This window comes from Nematolebias whitei, chromosome 2 (assembly GCF_014905685.2).
Source record: "Nematolebias whitei isolate Nwh7 chromosome 2, NemWhi1, whole genome shotgun sequence".
NCBI classification, from domain to species: domain Eukaryota; kingdom Metazoa; phylum Chordata; class Actinopteri; order Cyprinodontiformes; family Rivulidae; genus Nematolebias; species Nematolebias whitei.
In genome coordinates, this window is record NC_056499.1 from 18,718,456 (window position 1) to 18,737,456 (window position 19,001).

General features: G+C 36.9%; 2 protein-coding genes across 2 annotated transcripts in view; one reads left to right on the plus strand and one right to left on the minus strand.

Moving 5' to 3' along the window:
- The window catches only part of gcfc2 (GC-rich sequence DNA-binding factor 2), a 10,211-nt gene extending 2,290 nt beyond the window's left edge, over window positions 1-7,921 (plus strand). Inside the window, exons 5-18 of the mRNA XM_037697512.1 lie at window positions 348-448; window positions 1,842-1,987; window positions 2,741-2,924; window positions 3,272-3,395; window positions 3,496-3,547; window positions 3,680-3,771; window positions 4,588-4,787; window positions 4,887-5,031; window positions 6,180-6,301; window positions 6,486-6,562; window positions 6,804-6,870; window positions 6,965-7,114; window positions 7,248-7,384; window positions 7,689-7,921. Of these exons, the coding sequence (XP_037553440.1) occupies window positions 348-448; window positions 1,842-1,987; window positions 2,741-2,924; window positions 3,272-3,395; window positions 3,496-3,547; window positions 3,680-3,771; window positions 4,588-4,787; window positions 4,887-5,031; window positions 6,180-6,301; window positions 6,486-6,562; window positions 6,804-6,870; window positions 6,965-7,114; window positions 7,248-7,384; window positions 7,689-7,821 (1,730 nt within the window). The 3' untranslated portion in view covers window positions 7,822-7,921. The remainder of the gene's footprint in view (window positions 1-347; window positions 449-1,841; window positions 1,988-2,740; window positions 2,925-3,271; window positions 3,396-3,495; window positions 3,548-3,679; window positions 3,772-4,587; window positions 4,788-4,886; window positions 5,032-6,179; window positions 6,302-6,485; window positions 6,563-6,803; window positions 6,871-6,964; window positions 7,115-7,247; window positions 7,385-7,688) is intronic.
- Window positions 7,922-9,943: 2,022 nt separating this feature from the next.
- LOC119430076 (saccharopine dehydrogenase-like oxidoreductase) lies at window positions 9,944-18,921 on the minus strand. The gene is made up of 12 exons (XM_037697513.1): window positions 18,585-18,921; window positions 15,579-15,691; window positions 14,933-15,013; window positions 13,975-14,104; window positions 13,820-13,869; window positions 13,508-13,638; window positions 13,086-13,203; window positions 12,718-12,837; window positions 12,564-12,620; window positions 12,346-12,457; window positions 12,169-12,250; window positions 9,944-11,686 (listed from the first exon to the last, which is right to left on the minus strand). Exons 1-12 carry the CDS (start codon window positions 18,781-18,783, stop codon window positions 11,596-11,598), a joined length of 1,284 nt encoding a protein of 427 aa, XP_037553441.1. The 5' UTR covers window positions 18,784-18,921; the 3' UTR covers window positions 9,944-11,595.
- Between the last annotated feature and the right edge of the window lie 80 nt (window positions 18,922-19,001).

Genomic DNA, 19,001 nt, shown 5'->3' on the forward strand with positions numbered 1-19,001 from the left:
ATGAGTGGGACGGATGAAAAAAAATATTTTCGTTAAATTCACTTAGAACTCTTTGTGTAATGCCCTGTTTTTTAAAATTCATACATTATTCTGTACTTGTGATTAAAAAGAAATTGTGTTAAAATATAAAAAGTCAGATTTAACGAAGAGCTGAAACGTGCAGTGTCTGTTCACTTCAAGAGGAATTAAAACATTTCCAATCATAAGGCAAATTAGAAAAAAAAAATTCTTTAGACTTAAAAAGCTTCTCATATTTTGCCTGTGTGAATAATTCTGTTTTGTTTTAAACCCGGTCATTTTTTTAAAACTGGGAATAAAACACATAATCTCTATTTTTTGTGAGTCAGGAGGAAGTGATGGCAGTCTTTCAAGCACTGATGCGGAGGAGCAGGAGCTTTGGGAGCAAACTCAAATTGAAAAAGGAGTGAAGAGACGACCAGGAGAGCAGGTTGGAAGGCCTACTAAAAATTGTGATCCTTTTATTTATATATTTATACTTTTTTATGTTTTGTTGTGGATTTTCTTCTTTTTGTTTGGAGTTATATTTCACCTTTCAATTGGAGTCCTTTCTTGTTTAGTTATTTGGGTCATTATGTAGGTTTGGGGGAGTGGTGGTGCAGAGGTTAGGGAAGGTGGGCCTGTGATCAGAAGGTCACAGGTTCAACTCCCCAGACTGACAACATCAAAATGTGGGTGGGAAAGGTGAAGCATTCACACCTGCCTCATCCCCTCATTTGCCCCACTCTGGGCCCTTGAGCAAGGCACTTAACCCCCACCATCTGCTCTGCTGGATGCCCTAGATAGCAGCTCTCTGCTTCACACAGAGGGCTGTGGTAGCTCGGTGGTCTGTGGTTGTGTCAGGAAGGCATCTGGTGTAAAAAAACAATTGCCAAGTCTTCTTGCGTGTTAGTTCACTGTGGCGACCCCTGAAGAAGGGAGTAGCGGAAAGGAAAAAAAAAAAACAGTAGTCCCTTGCTACTACATGGTTCGTTTTTGGCAGATTCACTATATTGTGGTTTTTCAAAGTACCGTAAGATTGGACATGATGCAATTGTCTGACTGATAGATGAGCCATGGATTGTTTATTTAAAATAAATTATTTTAAATTGCACATGTGTGCAGCCCACAAGTGCAGGGGGAAGCTCCTTCCTACAGCCTGTCATGATCTCCTTCTCTGTCACACACATTTCTCCTGCTACATCAGCTTTGTGAAGGGTTAACCCTTTGCTGTCCAGATGCACCGATCGACTTTTGTCTTCCAACTTAAAATTCAAAGTATATTACATCGTAAAATCGTCATAATCACAAAATATAAAAGTGTTGAAAGTTATTTTTAATTATTTTAGAACTTCTATGTTCAGTTGTTGAAGTGTAATTGATCGAAAAGTACATTTCTGCTCTGTGCTGCTGAGCTGTGTGAAAGGTTATAACCCTTTGATGTCCTCCTGCACTTCTCCACAATTTAAATTTAAATACTGTAATATTTTAAATTTAAAAAGTCCATGCTGCATGGATTGTTTATTTAAAATGTTACAGTATTTAAAGTTAATTTTTTTATTTAAGGAGGGAGATTGGGAGTAACAGGTGATGAGCGAGTTTGATTACAGTCTGTCACATGTCATGAGAAAGTTTACTGAACTTGAACTTGAACTACTCTATCCCTACTTTGCAGTTTTTCACTTATTGCGGGGCAATCAGGGTACGGATCTCGTGCGATAAACGAGGGACTACTATATATATATTTTCTGAAAGCCCTTTGTAGTGTAGTCTCTCTTTTTGTCTGTGTATGTGCAGTGCACATGTGTACGTGTTTACATGCATACTTTTTCCCCCTTCATTAGAGTCCATCTGGCAGTGAGGCCAGCAGCTGCAGTAGGAGCAGCAGGCAATCCAGAAGAGCACATAAGAAGAGATCAGCAGGACTCATAGTCCCAAAGATGACTCCTCCTGTTTCGGTCTCGATGATTAAGAGAAGAATCACTGGAAAGTTAGTATCTTGCATTTGGACCACAATATTTAAAAAAAATTAAACGTAAAAATTTCATGTAAAAACCTTAAAATGCTGAAGTGACACTGTGGCAAGTTCTTTGAACGTTTAATTGTGAGAAGTGAAGCTACAGTAAATACATATTGAGTAACTTAGAATACACATTTTTGAAAATAATGCAATAATTATTACAACTACGGTAAAATGAAATGCGTATTTCAGAAAATCACTGCCTGACAGCTCGTCTGAGACAGGTAAACTTGGCATAGAACTGTTAACATTGCAGTAATGATATCCATTCATTATCTTTTACCTGCTTCTTCCATTTTGGGTCACGGGGGACGCCAGTTCCCATGTCCAGCAATCACTGTGCGAGGGGCGGGGGACACCCTGGACTGGTCTCCAGTCCATCACAGGGACACAGAGACAAAAAAAACATTCACTCTCTTACTCCTAGGGACAATTTAGAGTTACCAATCAGCCTAACATACATGTTTTTGGTCTGTGGGAGGAAACCGGAGTACCCGGAGAAAACCTACGTATGCATGGAGAGAACATGCAAACTCCACCCAGAAAGGCCCCTGGACCGGGATTTGAACCAGAGACCTGCTCGCTGAGAGGCAGCAGCAGCTCTACCAGTTGTGCCACCGTGCTGCCTGCAGCAATGATAATTGTTTTAAATGATTATAATAACCACTACACATGTTCAAACTTCAGTGCCATTTTTATTCTTGCCTTTGCTTTTGTTTCTAGACTGGACTCGCTGAAGGAGGTGCACAGAGCATGGCAGGCAGACCTGAGGAGAATGGAGGGAGATGTTGAGAATGCTAAATCCTCCTTGGAGATACTGGAGGAAACTTCCTCGGAGAACCAGCTCAAGTTTTACAGAACCACGACCCTTTATGTCCACAACCTGGTGGAGTGTCTGCGGGAGAAGGTCGGAGTTTAATAAACACTCAATTTATTTCCTGTTAACTAACTTTTCATGTAAACGCATCCAAGTCAAATATTTATTCAAGATATAGATAGAACATGACACTAGTCTAAAATAAATGCACATAGGACAGAATGTTTGTAATAAAAAGCTCCACAGTCTTATTTTAGCCTATTAATGTTTTAGTTGCAGACACTACATACAAGTTGTTTACTGTGCATAAAGTTTAATTTATACAGCATTTTATGTTTCACTTTGACATTTTATTGTTTGTATTTTACTTCTAAACTATAGTTGATCCATGCTTATTTTGAAATGCTGTACTGATAAACATTTTTTTTAACTTTTAGATTGTTGAAATCAATTCTTTGGAACTGGAGTTGCACACTCTGTTGTCTGACCACACGGAGGCGCTGTTGGCTCAAAGACGAAAGCGGATTCAGGAGCAGGCTGAGAGCCTGCAGCAGCTCAGCTGTGAGTTGGCTTTGTATTCTTCTGGGTTACAAAAGACGCTGCAGTTTGCATCAGGAAATAATCTCTGGTTTAAAACCATTAACTTGATGTTACTTTGCAGATAACACAGATGAGCAGAACGGCAGCTCAGCCAAGGAAACTGACGTACAGAGGTGAGTGCAATAAAATATATTCCCAATTCTTTTTCTTTTTTTAATTGTTTTCTGCTGTTTTGTATTGCAATAAATGCATTCTGTGAGTCTGAGGTTCCAGCTGCTTGATTTTTTTGTTAATATAAATTACAGCAAAACCAGCCTTTATACAGAGGATGACTTTGAGTTACATAAGGACACAAAAGCTTCTTCAGAAGAGGAGGAGCAGCTGCAGAAAAAAATAGGTGAGGTATAATTAAATCTGTTCCTTCTTTGTTTCTGAGCCTCAGATTACACGTTTTTCTTTTATCACACCGACAGTGCATGACACTGCGAAGTGTGCTAAAAATGCAATTTGCCATCCTAGTTTAAGTATGAACTTCAAATTTATTTAATGCTTGAAAACAGCAGCCTTAAACCCTTGAATGTATTGTTAAATTGACATGTCATGTATTTTGAATGTGCCTCATTTTATAATTTCAGTTGCACGCATTATTTTTTCATATTTTTTGGGTTTTGGCTTTCATTTATGATCAACTCGTCCTGTTTATTCTTTATTCTGGTAATTCTGGTATTGTCATTTCCACATAATCACCTCATCAGTACATAACTGTAACTCTATATAGAACCGGTATGCACACCTTCACTTTACTAAGTTTCTCAGGTTTATACTTTATATTGCACTATTGTTTACTCTGGCCTTGCACATCCATTATCTACCTCTCATCATGTTATTGTCTTCAGTCAGCGTCCCTTTGTCTCCTGTTAGTCACTATTGAGCACGTTGCATCAGAGGTCCTGCTGCTGTTCACTTTTATATTTTTTTATATTTTTTTATATAACTAGTTGTGTTAGTTTATTTTTGCTAATGTTGTTGTTTGCTGCAATTTGAGTAGGAGTGTAACGCAATTTCAATTTCTATGTATGTCCTGTACATATGCAGAATTGACAATAAAAATCAATCAATCAATCAATCAATCAATTGTTCAACAAAATAAATAAAACACTAGACTGTGAGAGCTCATGTTCACTTGTCTCACTTTTGGCCCTCTACTTGTTAGCTGACATCCACTTGAGGTCCCAGACGGTGTTTTCTGATGTCCAAGACGACTTCTGCAATGTAAAAAAGATTCTGTCTCGCTTTGAAGAATGGAGACGATCCTACTCGGAGTCCTACCACAACGCGTACATCTCTCTGTGTTTGCCCAAGTTGCTGAACCCCATCATTAGACATCAGCTGCTGGGATGGAACCCTTTAAAAGTAAAAGTTTAAAACTATATGTGGTGAAACCCTTAGGCCTCTTTGACCACACAAAGCTTGTTTTTTACACATTCATGATGTGTATATGTTGTGTCTCAGGATGTCTGTGGAGAATTTGAAAACCACCCATGGTTCACAGCAGTGGAGACGTTTTGTCATGGCCACGACCACGATGAGCTCGAGCACACAGACAGGCAGACGCTGTCTAATGTCATAGAAAAATGCCTCCTCCCCAAAATAGCTGGTAACATGCACTCTCTTTCACCACACATGCTTTGACTTTCACTTGTACTTGTCCACACAAATTAAATCAAAACACGCAGTAGATGAGGGCATCAAAGGATAATAAGGGCTGATTGAAGCTGTAGTTTACAGGACAGATACAATTATCATACACTTAAGTGAGCTGTTTTAATCATGGAAAGGAAAAACTACAATGTAGTTTGCTTTTTGTTTTTTATTTATTTCTGAGCTAAATCTAAGGTGGTGTTTTAGAAGGCAGCTAATCACTAAAACTGCTTTAGGTTATGGTTTTGTTTGTCTTTGTGTGAACATAATCCAATCACAATGAACAGTTTAAGGATGCATAAAACCTTAGCTCAGAGAATTTAGGATGTCAAATATAGTACATACCAAAGGAATCACTTCTTCCACAAAAGTCTGTTTTACTTTCTCTTTTTCACTGCCTGCTTAAGTAACAAAATGCTTTAATCAAAAATAGTCCGTGCTCAATAATCCAGGTGTACAATCCAACAATTTTCAGTCAAGTCATCTGGACAGTATCTTTTTTTTTTTTCTGAAATGTTTCACCTTCCATCCAGAAGGCTTCATCAGTCAAGGAAACACACAACACAAAACTGATTCTTCCCCCAAACAACTTACTCCAAAGTGGAACAAACCAGTTATGTTGGTGCTAAGATGGTGTCTTTGGCACGCCCCCTCCTCTTGTGCCGGCCCTCTTCCTCGTCAACAGTCGTGTCAAACTCATTCAAAACCAAAAAAAAGAAACTGTCCAGATGACCTGACTGAAAATTGTTGGAAAATGCTTTAATATTTGTTGCACTCCTCTTTAACCAATCCCTCTGCACACTGCTGTTAACTAATTTTATGTGCTGTCAAAGTTATTTACTATCGGAATCCCAAATGGTATCACTTGAATTCAACTCTTGAAAGAAAAGGCTCAACATTTGCTTTAAAAAGCTTGTATAAAGTAAATTAACTTTTCAAATGGGCTTTAATACAAGTAGTGTTGATTAAAATTCTGACAGTACTTAAATGTATAATTTTGTATTCAAATGTTTTACTTGCACTGTAGGTGATGAAACCCTTTGGGCTGTTTGATCGTTAGCATAGTTTTTAACTACAAATGAGTCATTTTGTGTGTTTGTGCAGCTTTTGTTGAACTGGTGTGGGACCCCATGTCCCACCAACAGTCGGCCTGCCTGTCTGGTGTTTGTCACAGACTGAAGGAGGATTACTCCATCTTTGTGGGAGAGCAGAGTAAACCAGTCAAGGTAAAGGCAAATACGGTCACCAAGCTAACAATAGCACTGTGAGCAATTCTACTACAGCTTCTGTTTGCTTAAACTTTGAGGTACATATATTCTGTCTGTATACAAACATAAAATATTGTGCAAATATAGGTTTTAGTTTAAAGTCAGATAAATTATATTTACTGCATGGATTTGTCTCATACAGGGTTTCATTGAGGCTGTGGGCTGCAGGATGAGGAGCTGTGTAGATGAAGATGTTTTTATCCCCCTGTATCCTAAAAGGTTAGTGTGTAGTTATGTTTATTAAATGTTAAGACTTATTGAATGTCTGTGTGAAAACATTTAATTCTCATCATCTTGCCTTTGCAGATTCATACCCATGTAATTGCTTTTTTGCACAATTATCACCATCTTTATTCTCTCATTGGTTTTTGAAAACTGCCCACATACGTTTGTACTTTTGTGTTCAAATGTATGTTTATCGTCTGACAGTCTTATTAATACAATTTTCTTGCCTGTCAAGGTTTTTAGAAGACAGATCTTCCTCTCAGCGTCGCTTCAGAGACGAGCAGTTCTGGACAGCTGTAAAAGTACCGCCTAAAAATTATCTGAACTTGTTCAAGTCTTTGCAGTAATACAGAGTGAAGGCGTCTTTTAATCAGTGTCATATTGTGTTTCTGCTAGCTACTAGAAAACATGGGAAAGTGGGATCTGCTGCTTCCTGAACCAGTTTTGAAAGAACTAATGTTGGACAAACTTCTGAATCGATACCTGATGATTACCTTGTGTAGCCAAACACTATCCAGCAGGAGCGCTGCCTGTGCATGCAAAAAGGTATTTAAAATAGTCCTTGGGAGTGTAGAATCTGTGTAATATTGGTGTAATTTGTATTGAGCTTAACAATTCAGTATTATTCTTGTAATCAGTTTCTTTATTAGTAACCTTGCACCTCTTCATCTCTCTTCAGATTGCAGATTGTTTGCCTCTTACTTGGTTCATAGACGAGAGCGTTTCTTTGCCCCAACTCCAGAATTTCAGAAACTACATAGTTCAAAAAGTGCACAGCATCTGCAAACAGGAGCCTCCCCAAGATCCAAACACCAGGTAATGAAACTGCATACTCTTCTGTAAAAATCAAAGCTCTTCTGATTGAAGACTGCTCACTTGTTGTAAAATGAACAGAAAAAATAACCTCCATCCTAAATTTTTGGTTGAATCAATTAATAAGGAAAATCCTAAATAGCATATTGTATTTTGGATTTAAAGGAAAAACTACCCACACCTAGAGTTTTTGCATTCACCTAAGAAATTTATTTTATAGACAAAAGCAACTTCAAATTACATTAAATCAGCTACTTTACAGTAAATTAGATATATTTCTTGTTGTTCACCAAACTCTGTGCTGCAGGTCTGCTGTGACTGAAGAGCTGAAGGTTTTGAGTAGAATCAGATGCTACGACTCGATCATGGCTGTAGCAGAGAAATACCACTATGAAGACATTGTCTACTCTCACCAGCTGCTGAACCAGGAGACAGTTTGAACAAGAAGTGCTGAAGGACAAATGGATCAAAACACAGAGACATGTCAGAGGGGGAATATGTGGGTGGGGGTGCTTTGTTTGGCCAAAACAAAAAAAGGGAAATGTGAGAAAAACAATTTTTAGTTGTTAAATTTTATTGCCGTCTTGTATAAATGACTATTTTATTAATAAAAATATTTCCATTGAGTCTTTTTCATTTTAATGTAGAATACAAAATGAATAGTGTAGGATATGAGTAAATAGAGGAAGGATGACACTTGATCCTTATTTTACTACACCTATTTGTTTTAGAGTCATTAAAGTGGGCACCAGCAACAACTTATTCACCCTTTTACTAATCAAAAACTCAAGTCACTGAATTAATTACAGGAAATTAAATGAATATTCATCCAAATGTCTTAAATTGTATTACAAAATAACCAATCAATAAAATTGAACACAAATGTTAAATAGATAAGTTAGAGAATAACTTGTTTGGAAAAAGTGGTAATTATAACTGAAAAATTCAAACAAGGATTAAGTTTTTATCCAAGCACAATTAGCGGAGCATAAATTATTTTGGCTTTCATACACGCACAAATTTACACATTTTAACTACAGTAGTTAATGGTTTACTTTGGAATTTGGTTGGGATGTCATTTAATGTGACCAGATCAAGTTAATTATTATCACTGCAAGCCAGAAAATTGTCAAGTTGCATCAGCTAAACCAAAAATTGCATCATCAGTTTCAGCTCCTTACTGGTCAGTTTGAGAGCACAAGTTCACTCATCTTTCCAGGGATTTGCTGGTGGATGAGACCAGGACACACCACATGGAGAGGACTAGCCAGGCCAGACACTGCCCAAAGTCACTGTGACTGCTTCAGGGGACAGTGTTTCAGCTGATAAGGTGTGTGGGTGATCAACCTCAGCTGACTTGCACTTTTAGCTGAAAACGTCTGAGAAAAACTGCTCTTCCATAGTTACTGGAACTATGCTAACAGAAATTGTTACGGAGCAAACTTAAGGAAGTAAATAGCTTTCTTAGATAACGTTACCAACTGGGATTTATAATGTTCGTTCAGTGCACAGAGATAACCTGTTGTGACTTGGTGCTATATAAACAAAATGAATAGTGTAGGATATGAGTAAATAGAGGAAGGATGACACTTGATCCTCATTTTACTACACTTATTTGTTTTAGAGTCATTAAAGGGGGCACCAGCACATCAGTTTACTGACCAGCAACAACTTATTCACCCTCAGACTGAGGAAGTCTCTCGGATGAGAGACGAAACGTTTCTACATTTTTTTTGTTGTTTTGCTTTGTTTTTGGTTTCTTTGAATGTCCAGAAAACCAGATTTAACTTTTTTAGATTTTTCTACCTGGATTATTGAGCATGCATCAGGATATTGATTCTGGACAGTTTTTTTCTGCTGAAATGTTTAATCTCTCAGCCAAGAGACTTCTTCAGTCTTCTCTTCAGCCTCCAGAAACCATCTTATCACCACCAAACTGGTTGGCCCACTATGTGCATGTGCTACTTAAAAGACTGAGTTTGTTGTGGCTCCCCAGACTGAAGAAGTCTCTTGGATGAGATGAAACGTTTCAACTCAAAGAAACAGAGGACCTGACTTAACTTTGTTGGCTTGATCTCGTTTTCTTTGCTCAGGAATAAACAAGCTGGACATTAGATGAACACGTCAGGATGGGAAAGAAACTGAAATGTGTCTTTGAACTCTGCTCTCAGAAGTGTTTTGGGGAACTAATATGGCTCTCCTCTGACAGATTAAGGCTCAAAAACACAGGTGTCTCTCAAGGAAAAGTTATTTTCTACAAAGCAGAACAGTGTTAAAACATTTCACACCATTTTATTAAAGTGATTGCAAATATTCATGTTCACACCGGTCATAATCAAACAAAAACTTCATTAATGATTTTATTTTTTCTTTCTTAAAAGATCAAGAGTAAACATGCTGTAGCTGAGTCCAAGGACGGTGAATTTGTGAAAACAGACATTACTCAAGTCAAAGGTAACTAAAGAATACAGTTTATAGTGAGCCTGGAACATGACCCAAGGGTCAAAGGTCAATCAGTGGAGCACATCTGCATTCTACAATGGCATAAAGTAGAAGCTACAGCTACAACAAATTTTTAATTATGAAGCAACAGACTTCAAATATTTTTCATATTTTAGTCTCATGTTGATGGTGGCCCTGAGGTGTAAATGAACATTTTACAGCCATGCTTTTTTGCATTTTCACTTTGTTCTCACATCAAAAATCAAAACATTTGTAAAATGCCCCATAACTTCATTTGATCCATTTTTATATTTCACCGACCTGTGACCCGGAAAGAGTAACTTTGATGGTCGATACAGATAAGAGGTTCCACTTTGGTCACTTCCACCTTGGCTTAATGCAATTCTGTTATTTCAAATGTGTTTTTTCAAATGTAATTTCATTTTTTGAAATGTAATTCATGAGGTGTTGTTCAAATGATTAAATTAGATTAAATTAAAGAGAAGTATTTGAATTAAAGTCAGTGAATGATCACGTTTCATATGTTAAAATATTATTTCAGTAATCAATATTTTGTGGCAAATACCTAAAGCCTCAGCTACTAGACATAAACTTTTGGAAAGTTTATCAGGGAGTAGATCATCAGCTCCTGGAAGTTTATTACAAACTACAGTTCAAAAATCACAAAGTCATCTGTCGTTCACTGAATTTAAGCTTTAGAAAATCAAAAGTTAAACTTCCTGGATTGGAAATAATAATGGCAATTTCAGAGAGAGAGAAACGTGCGATAAAAGACAATACCTTTAATTATTTGCAGACTTGGCTTTATTTGACACTGACAGAGCACTAACCCAAAACATGCACAAGATGCTTTATCAGGCCAAGATTTAAATCAGCTGCATGTGAAACCATTTTGACCTTTAACCTTTAAAGTTTACCCTACAAAACTAAGCAGTTAGTGACTAACACATTTTAAAACAGACTCATAGGGAAATTATAAACTACCTAAATTGTATTTTAAAAGAAACTTGCACGTAAATACCAATCTTTGTCTTCAGATTGTGATCTACTGAACTGGAACAAAAACTACTAACTAATTACCCACTGTACCTGAATAAAGCCTTCAGGTACAGTGGGTAATCAGGTAGTGAATAAAGCCAGAGTAGTGACTGGTAATGAGATGAAATGTGAGGTTACCTCATTTTTAAATGTCTGCCTTTTGTCTTAAAAATAAACTCCAACCTGAATGTGTGATAATATGAACACGTTCCCCTCAGTCTTGTTGAGAAATACAGACAACTAAAAGAAAAGACAGTTATGTCACACAAATTTGTACAATAGGTTTGGGTTTGTTAAAACATATTTTTTTCTGTATTTTGTGTGTGAGTGTACAGAGAAAGGACTGATGAACCGTTTTTAAAACAATCTTATGAACTTTTGAGCACAGATTGTGTTCAGAGACATGAAGTGAACCAAACCTTGGTAACATTTTTTTTTGGTTTATTAGCAATAACGATGTTAGTGGAGATCATGAAAGACCAATTAAACACATTTGTTTTAGGAGCAGAACAATTAAAGTATAGCCAAGCCTGAAGGAGTCTGAAAAGTTAATCACTACAGAGGATTAAATGCTGAAAACACCATCAAAAACTAATTTTTGATGTTAAAGGTTTTTTTTTTTTTTTTTAGCTGAAATTTCCTCTTTTAAACTTCCCATTTATACATTAGTGCTCACAAAAACCTGAAATACAGAAGCTGGAAGAGGACAAACTTTAGATGACAGAAAAGTGGATGCCGTGTTTATTGAGGCGGTCGACGAGTGTGCTCTTTGCAAACACAGCTCCTGGAGTGTATACACCTCCCCTAAAAACAGGTGAAGATAAAAAACAAACAAAAAAAAAAGATTAAATTAAAAGCAGTTAGTTGCAAACTAAAGTATTCAATATTAAATCAGATGATGAGTGAAAACTTTATTGTAAGAAAAATGCTTTAATAAAAATAATGTGTAGTTTGTTTACTTGTATTAATTTTAAGTTTGGATCAGGATGCCTGAAAATATTTGTACTTTTTAAAAAATTATTATTCATGTACTTCCAAGCACTATACACCAAAATAAATGCTTCAACAAATGCACAAATCATTGTAAAGTTTATTTCTTTGGCAAAAGTTGATGACATCTGTTGGAGAAATGCAGCGGTGGAAAAAGGATTAACCCTTTATGGTACGGTTAGGGTTTTGATTGCTAATCAATAAGAAGTGTTTAAATCAGCAAAGACAGTATACGTGACAAATTGGATTAAAATGTGTTTTATGTTTGAGTGTATTGCAATCTGTGGGTCACTCACTTCTTGGGCAAAGCTGCAGGTTCGTAGAGAATCGTTAGAGCGGCCTGTACCATGGCGATGGGCGTGGCCACATACCCACACTCTAATAATGACAGAAAGAAAACAAATTTTAAAGAACAAGTTAGTGATTTTTGTATTAAAATTTGTGGTAACGCTAAAACATTTTAATCAATGTACCTGGTCCCTGAACTAGTGTACGGATCTTGGCATTTGGTTTGCCCTGGGAGGGGTCCTGGTCCTCTGTGTAACCCTCACCATAGAAGGAAAACTGGAAGGATGAACCCTCCATCTAACAGGAACAGACAGAATGAATAAGTATAAAAACAAGTTTTGTTTTATATATTTTAAAACAATGCATGTACTTTTAACTTTTTAATTTTTTTATCTTATTTCACCTGTTTTCTGGTCGGTCCAGCCTTCGTGAAGAATCCAAATGAGAAGAACTCTGGGAACTAAACAAAAAGGCACAAACGAGCACCAGATAGTTTGAACTCACACTGAATTTGTGTGTAGTATACTGAAAAACATCACACCTGGTGCGTTGCTTACCTTGATGAGCAGGTTGCGTCCAAAACTGAACTTGACTAAGAGCCAGAACATCATGCCAGCAAACATCAACTTGATGACGTTTCCAACACCTCCAACTCCAGCATATGCTCCATACTGGACCTGGAAATGAAATTAGCAGGAGGTAAAAGACACGCTGCATCCATGTTACAGCATCTTCATCTGACAAACAAAACTGAAGAAAAATATAAAAGATGTGAAATGACAGAGTCGTGAAACGATTACTTAAGAATTCATCATTACAAATACTGAAAAGTTCTTATTTTACAATTAAAAGCCACAAACTAGCAACAAATACTTTGTTCAGCAGAAATAAATGTGATTTTCATAATCAATAGGCCTACACTAACCGGTGTGGCCTGATGTTCTTCTGCCAGGAAGCGTTGTGTTCTTTTCACAACAGACGGATCAGAACCCATGAAGGGTAGAGCGTACTGCTGGATCTCATTACTGAAGAACAGGGCGCCTCTACAGATGCACACACAAAAAAAGACATGACGGATAAATTTAATACATCCATTTAAAATGACACTCATCCTCATCTGTAGAATCATTTTAGTCCTGACATCTTTTTGAAAGACACAATGCACTTAATTCTAATTTATAAACAAGATTTTGGCAAATTTGAGGGGAAAAAATGTCAGTTGTTTTGCGTTTGTGTAGGTCCAACTAAAAATAAAAGGAAAGTCTTTGTGCAAACAAAATGAAAATGTGCTTTAACAAATGTTGAGGTGGTCTTTTCGAGGAAAATAAAAAGTATTGCTTTATATACCTGCGTTTCAGCTTTGAGCCAACAACGGGGAGGGGTTTTTGATTAAACTTCTTGCGAAGACTCTGCAGCTTCTGGCCGTCAGCTAAACCATAAATGGCTGACTGCCACGTACCATCATGGATACATCCACCCTGACCATAGATATAAATGGTAAATGTTAGAAGGGTAATAAATACATGTACCGGTATGTGATGAGAAAAATTATGTCAATATTAACAATAACTGCAAAAAATGAAGAGCAACATAAGCAAACGTGTGGAAGCTCAAGAATTACGTTAACGTTTATGGTCTGTGTGTAATGTAGTGACATACATCAGGTCCTGAGCCGACAGTCAGGAAGCTCTCAACGGCAGTCAGGGTACCTGTAGACAAACACACAGTATTTTGAACAATAATAAATTAATGCAGGCAAATGACTGTCTTTGAGCTCCAACTTTTAAATAAATGTAAAGTGAATGTGGGCATACCTTTGAACTGGTCCCTGGTGTAGAGGACTCCCATGTCTGCAGGAATAGAGTCAAACCCACAGCTCCCAACGATGTAGACTCCTTTCTCAGCTGCCTGGCTGCTGTAGTTCAACTGCATGCTCTCCAAAAACTGTACACAGAGAGAAAGAAACAAAAACTCAAGTGTATATGAAGAAAAATGTACTCTTTCCTAGATGGAAAAACGGCATGAAACAACAACTACTGCTTTACAAATTAGTTTAAATATAATTAATATACCATATTATTTTCCATTATTAGTGTATATCTCAGATTCTTGTATACTCTCTTTTTATACTTTATTGCTATTTTTGGGTGTAACTGGGACCTTGAGTACACAATTTCATTCCACCTCATGTACCACATGTGATGCGAATGACAATAAAGAACCTTGAACCTTTAAGTGGAACAAAGACAGCAGCTAAAAGCCCCTGCTGTCCTGAGGAGATGCAAAATATGAACTAGTTTGAGTTTCTTTTTCTACTTTTTAGGAAGCAAAACTGTGCCAAAACAAACTTTGACCAGGTTGACATGTTGCACACAAACCAGAATCGGACAACAGGGAGAGCAGCTGCTGTCACGTGGCAAAGTAGGAGATAATTTTGTTAAAAATGGATACAGCATGAAACGCATGTCTAAAACTTAATCCACACAGTTTCAAAGCTGAATGCCAGGACCTCTGTAGGAAAACATTCAGGCAATGTCCACTGTCAGCATGCAGGCCTTATTTATCAATTTAATTAAAGTCAGAAATACCACATTAAATTACAGGAATAAAATACATCATTCAACTTGCTTAATACGTAAAAACGTACAATACTATGAAACTTCAATTATTTCAGAATGATATGGTGCGGAAATTATCACTTTAGCTCAACTCAACGATCTCTCCTGTCATTTCAATTACAGTTTATAACGCATCTCACAGAGCTATAAATACCTGCGGCTCTCCAGAGATGTCGATATGATGAGCTCCATTCTCCACACAGGCTTTGACCACCGGCTCACCGTAGAATCTGTACTACAAATTAAAAAAAAAAAGATACAGAAACAAGTTAATTCAGACCATTCCACACTTAACTTTTATTCCCAACATCCTTATTTTTGCCTTAGGAAGGAAGACATGACTGTATTTTGTTAAATACCCAATAAATTTAACTTAACTCCTGTTTAGACAAAACTGAATAAGGCAAAATGGCTTATTGCTGACTGCAAAGAGGACACGTCTCCATTTTAACATAATTGGAATCTGAAATTATATTTAAACCGATCTGCTCATCGGCCTCATGTGTACTCCATTTGCCCTTTAAAGTCACAGTATCTGGCAGATTGTTGGTACACCTTTATGCCAGTTTTTACTACAAACTCACGAAGCAGAGCAAGTTGTATTCTTAATATACACTAATACAACTAATATGAAACAATTTATTATGAAATGTAGGCCAACGTTTTGTCTGTCCAGGAAAGCTGCTGTGTGCATTTTAATAACCACATAAGAAGATGGAAGAAAAAATACATTATGGCACGAAACATAAATTTTATGTGGCAAATGTAAACACACACATTTGATGGAATAGTTTACTTACAGGCCCGACACAGTTCAGAACAATCACAGCCTGCTTGCACATGGCTGCTAGGGAGTCGGGTTCTCCAACATCTGCAACAATCACATCCACCTGGGTTTTTAAGTTGGGTTTACCTGTCGGAAAACAAAAACAAGCAAGCACAAAAAACACATCAATACAGGTGCTCTTCAACCTATATGGCATCAAACAGTTCAGGTTCTCCTGTATTCAATGTTTAAACTCTAATCTAATATTTCACTAAAATGTACCCTTTAATTCCTATAGAGCATGCAATAAAACAATTTACCATACCATTTTGAATGTTCATTTTCTAATAAATAAACCACAAAGACCCTGTCCTAACCAACTACGGAGGAGACAAATCGCAGCTAAAAGAAGGAGCCGGTCAGTGAACCCAGAGGTGAATATTAAAAAACACATTCAGATGACCACGTACTACAAGAACCTGAGGCCTACTGAAGATATTCAGATTAACTTTCACATTTTGCCGTTTCAACCTTGCCGTCTAGAGAAACGCTAAAAAAAAATAAAAATAAAATCTTGTTGAAAAGATACAATACATGTGCTTGTAATATTTTTAAAACTGTAAATCAAAGTCCTGTATAAAGAACCCTCTGTAATCTTTAACAATGTGACCAGAAAATAAATCCAACTAAAAAATGTTTTACTGAGTAACTGCAACTAATTACAATTCATTTTGTGCAACCTAAATCACATAAATCAGAATTAGCTACTTTCCAACACAGATTAAGCTTCATATCTATAAACTATCATTTCTGATTGAAGGAGGTTAAAATGAGTGCCTTTTCAATTGTTAATTCAGGCATAATGTGTCACATTAATGTATGCATTAATAATTATTGTGCACTGCTGCACTCCTACTGGTCCTACCTCTGAAGTCCAAATGACAACAGACATTTACATAAAATTTAACCATCCATTAGATATTTTAAATTTGCAGGTGTACGCTAATGACAAAACATGTTTATCTATAAGCCTATGGGTGGGTGGGTGGGGGGGCTTTAAACAGGATTACAAATGTACTGAAGCACAAGTGAGAATTGAAGTTAGAAACTGACTTATTGCCTGTTTCAATCAATAAAAACAGACACGCAGGAAAACTAAATTACTTACACCTTCCCCCCAACAGCAACAGGGCAGCATAGACATATTTTATTTAGTCTTGTATAAATGTGAAAATGATTACAAAGTAAATGGAGGAACAACTCGAGATCCCAGATACTGGATGAGTTAAGACTAAATGAGTTGGATAAGGCTTTGCAAGATCTTGTAGAAGACCTTGTATGAGTTATTTTAAACATGTCACAATCTGAAGCATCTCAAAAACAAGACATTTTTGTTTCAGTGAGAGAACTTGTGTTCAACGTGTTAACTGGACTAGATGACTGTAAGAATGTGGCCGTCATTTTGGACGGAGATTAAACAGCGAGCTGGTATGTTCCATCAGCTGTTGTACACCCCCTGAAGAGAAAGCCAAACAGGAGGAGACGAGAGCGTTACGATCTAATCCTTTGGAAACTTTTGTTACGAGCAGCAGCTCCCTGATCTAGAGCTAGTAAAAGGACTCACTTTTCCATGTTTAGAGATGTGCACTTTTCAGCACATTAGTGGCCTATAAAATGTTTGCAATTTAAGTTTTTGTATTTGAAGTTAAAAATCAACAACAAAAAAAGTCTAAATACAATTTATGACTGCAAATCTTTTGTCAGGAAGATGAATAAATATGAAATATGAGGAAGATATCAGCTGTTCAATAAGTTTTTGAAAAAATTTTAAAAACAAAAAAAACTATGAATTGAATGAACATAATGTAAAATATGAATTTTGTTTTTAACTGATGGCAGATCAGAAGACTAGGTTTATTTTTCCTCTCTAAATATTAGCTTTTGTGTGAACAGGGGGAAAAATAAACTACTCACCAAATTTCTGGTCAAGTGGTTTGAGAACAGTCTCATATGATTTGCAATTATCACAAAAACAGTAAAATATATCAAAATAAAACATTTTCTATCACATAAGATGAAAATGACCTCAGTAAAGTGACCACGTGCCGTCTTAAAAATCAGTTTATAAATAAGAATTTCTGGTTTGAGTTCACTTCGCAGTTTGTGTTCTGTGTTAAACGGTAGAAAAGTGCAGCTTAGAGTCTAGAATACATGCAAAGTCAGCTAATAGGCAGAGCTTAGTGGATAACCATTAAACTTTAAGAAAACTACAATAGATATGAATAATTTGGATATTTTACATAGTACTACTTCATGAAATAATATAAATGAGCTTCTTCTGCAAATGAAAACTGAATGCAACTTAGTCAAAGATTATGACAATAGTGTTTTTTCCTTATCGCAGAATACAAGACATGGACTACGGTCGTTAAATACTTAATTTGTGAATAAAGTACATATGTCTTTGATATACTGCAATGAACAGATGTCATCCAAACTCACAACAGCGATGGATAACGGCCACATCTAATCAGGAAACTTTAACAGTCAAATTAATAGCATTTTCACCACAGCAATAAAGCTTTCAAAATGACCATAACAGACAGTTACAGGGGAAACTATAAAACTTTTTTTTTATAAGCATGTCATTCAGAGATGCACAATAACTCTCACTGTCCAGAGCTGTAATAATATAAATGAAGACAAGGAAGGGAGCTGTATTCTGCTGTTTTCTTTGCTGCACTTTTGCATATGAGCCAATATCATAAAATAATAAACAGAGTCAGAGTGCAAAGAGCTTTCTAAAGTACTGCACACTAGACAAGGGTTAAAGTCATGTCCAACTGGTTGCCCAAGCCCAACTGGATTGCTTCATTATCTGTAATGCGAGTTAAACATTGCATTCGTGGAGTCTGATAAGGCTGACCAAATATTCTCACTCTGCTGCATAATAACCTGAATAAACTGCAATAAAATATGTACCCTTTCCAGTAAAAACAACCCACTTCAATATGCACAAAGGGACTGATGAAATACATACCGAGGACGCTAGCAGCTTGCTCCAGAACTTTTTCCAGCTTGTGTCTGCTCCTGCCTGCCACCGCCCACTTCAAGTTCCCTTTGGGATCTTCGGATATAGTCCGGGCCACCTCTTCCACCACAAACTGTCCCGTGAATCCAGAGGCTCCGAAGATAACCAGGTGGTACGGCCTGCTAGAGGATGTTTCTACTCGCGCCATGGTACCAGCAGACACCGAGACCAGGACAAGCTTCACAAGGTTCCTCCTCTCTTGTCAAAAAGACACTGAGTGAGCTGACTGCGCAGACTGCGTCCGCCTTTTACAGCGCTGCTGTCCGCTTCCGTAGCATAACGGTGCTAACGTGCTAACAGACGTTAACGTCAAAATTTTATCTTTTTTTTTTTTTTACATAATATTTGAATGTAACTAAAATTTTC

Excerpts from the sequence above, each read along its gene's own strand:
- LOC119430076 (XM_037697513.1), bottom strand. The coding sequence starts at position 18,783 with ATGGCGCGAGTAGAAACATCCTCTAGCAGGCCGTACCACCTGGTTATC. Across the intron at positions 15,692-18,584 it reads GCAAGCTGCTAGCGTCCTCG|GTAAACCCAACTTAAAAACC; the intron begins GTATGTATTTCA and ends GTTTTCCGACAG. Across the intron at positions 13,639-13,819 it reads CTGTCGGCTCAGGACCTGAT|GGTGGATGTATCCATGATGG; the intron begins GTATGTCACTAC and ends ATCTATGGTCAG.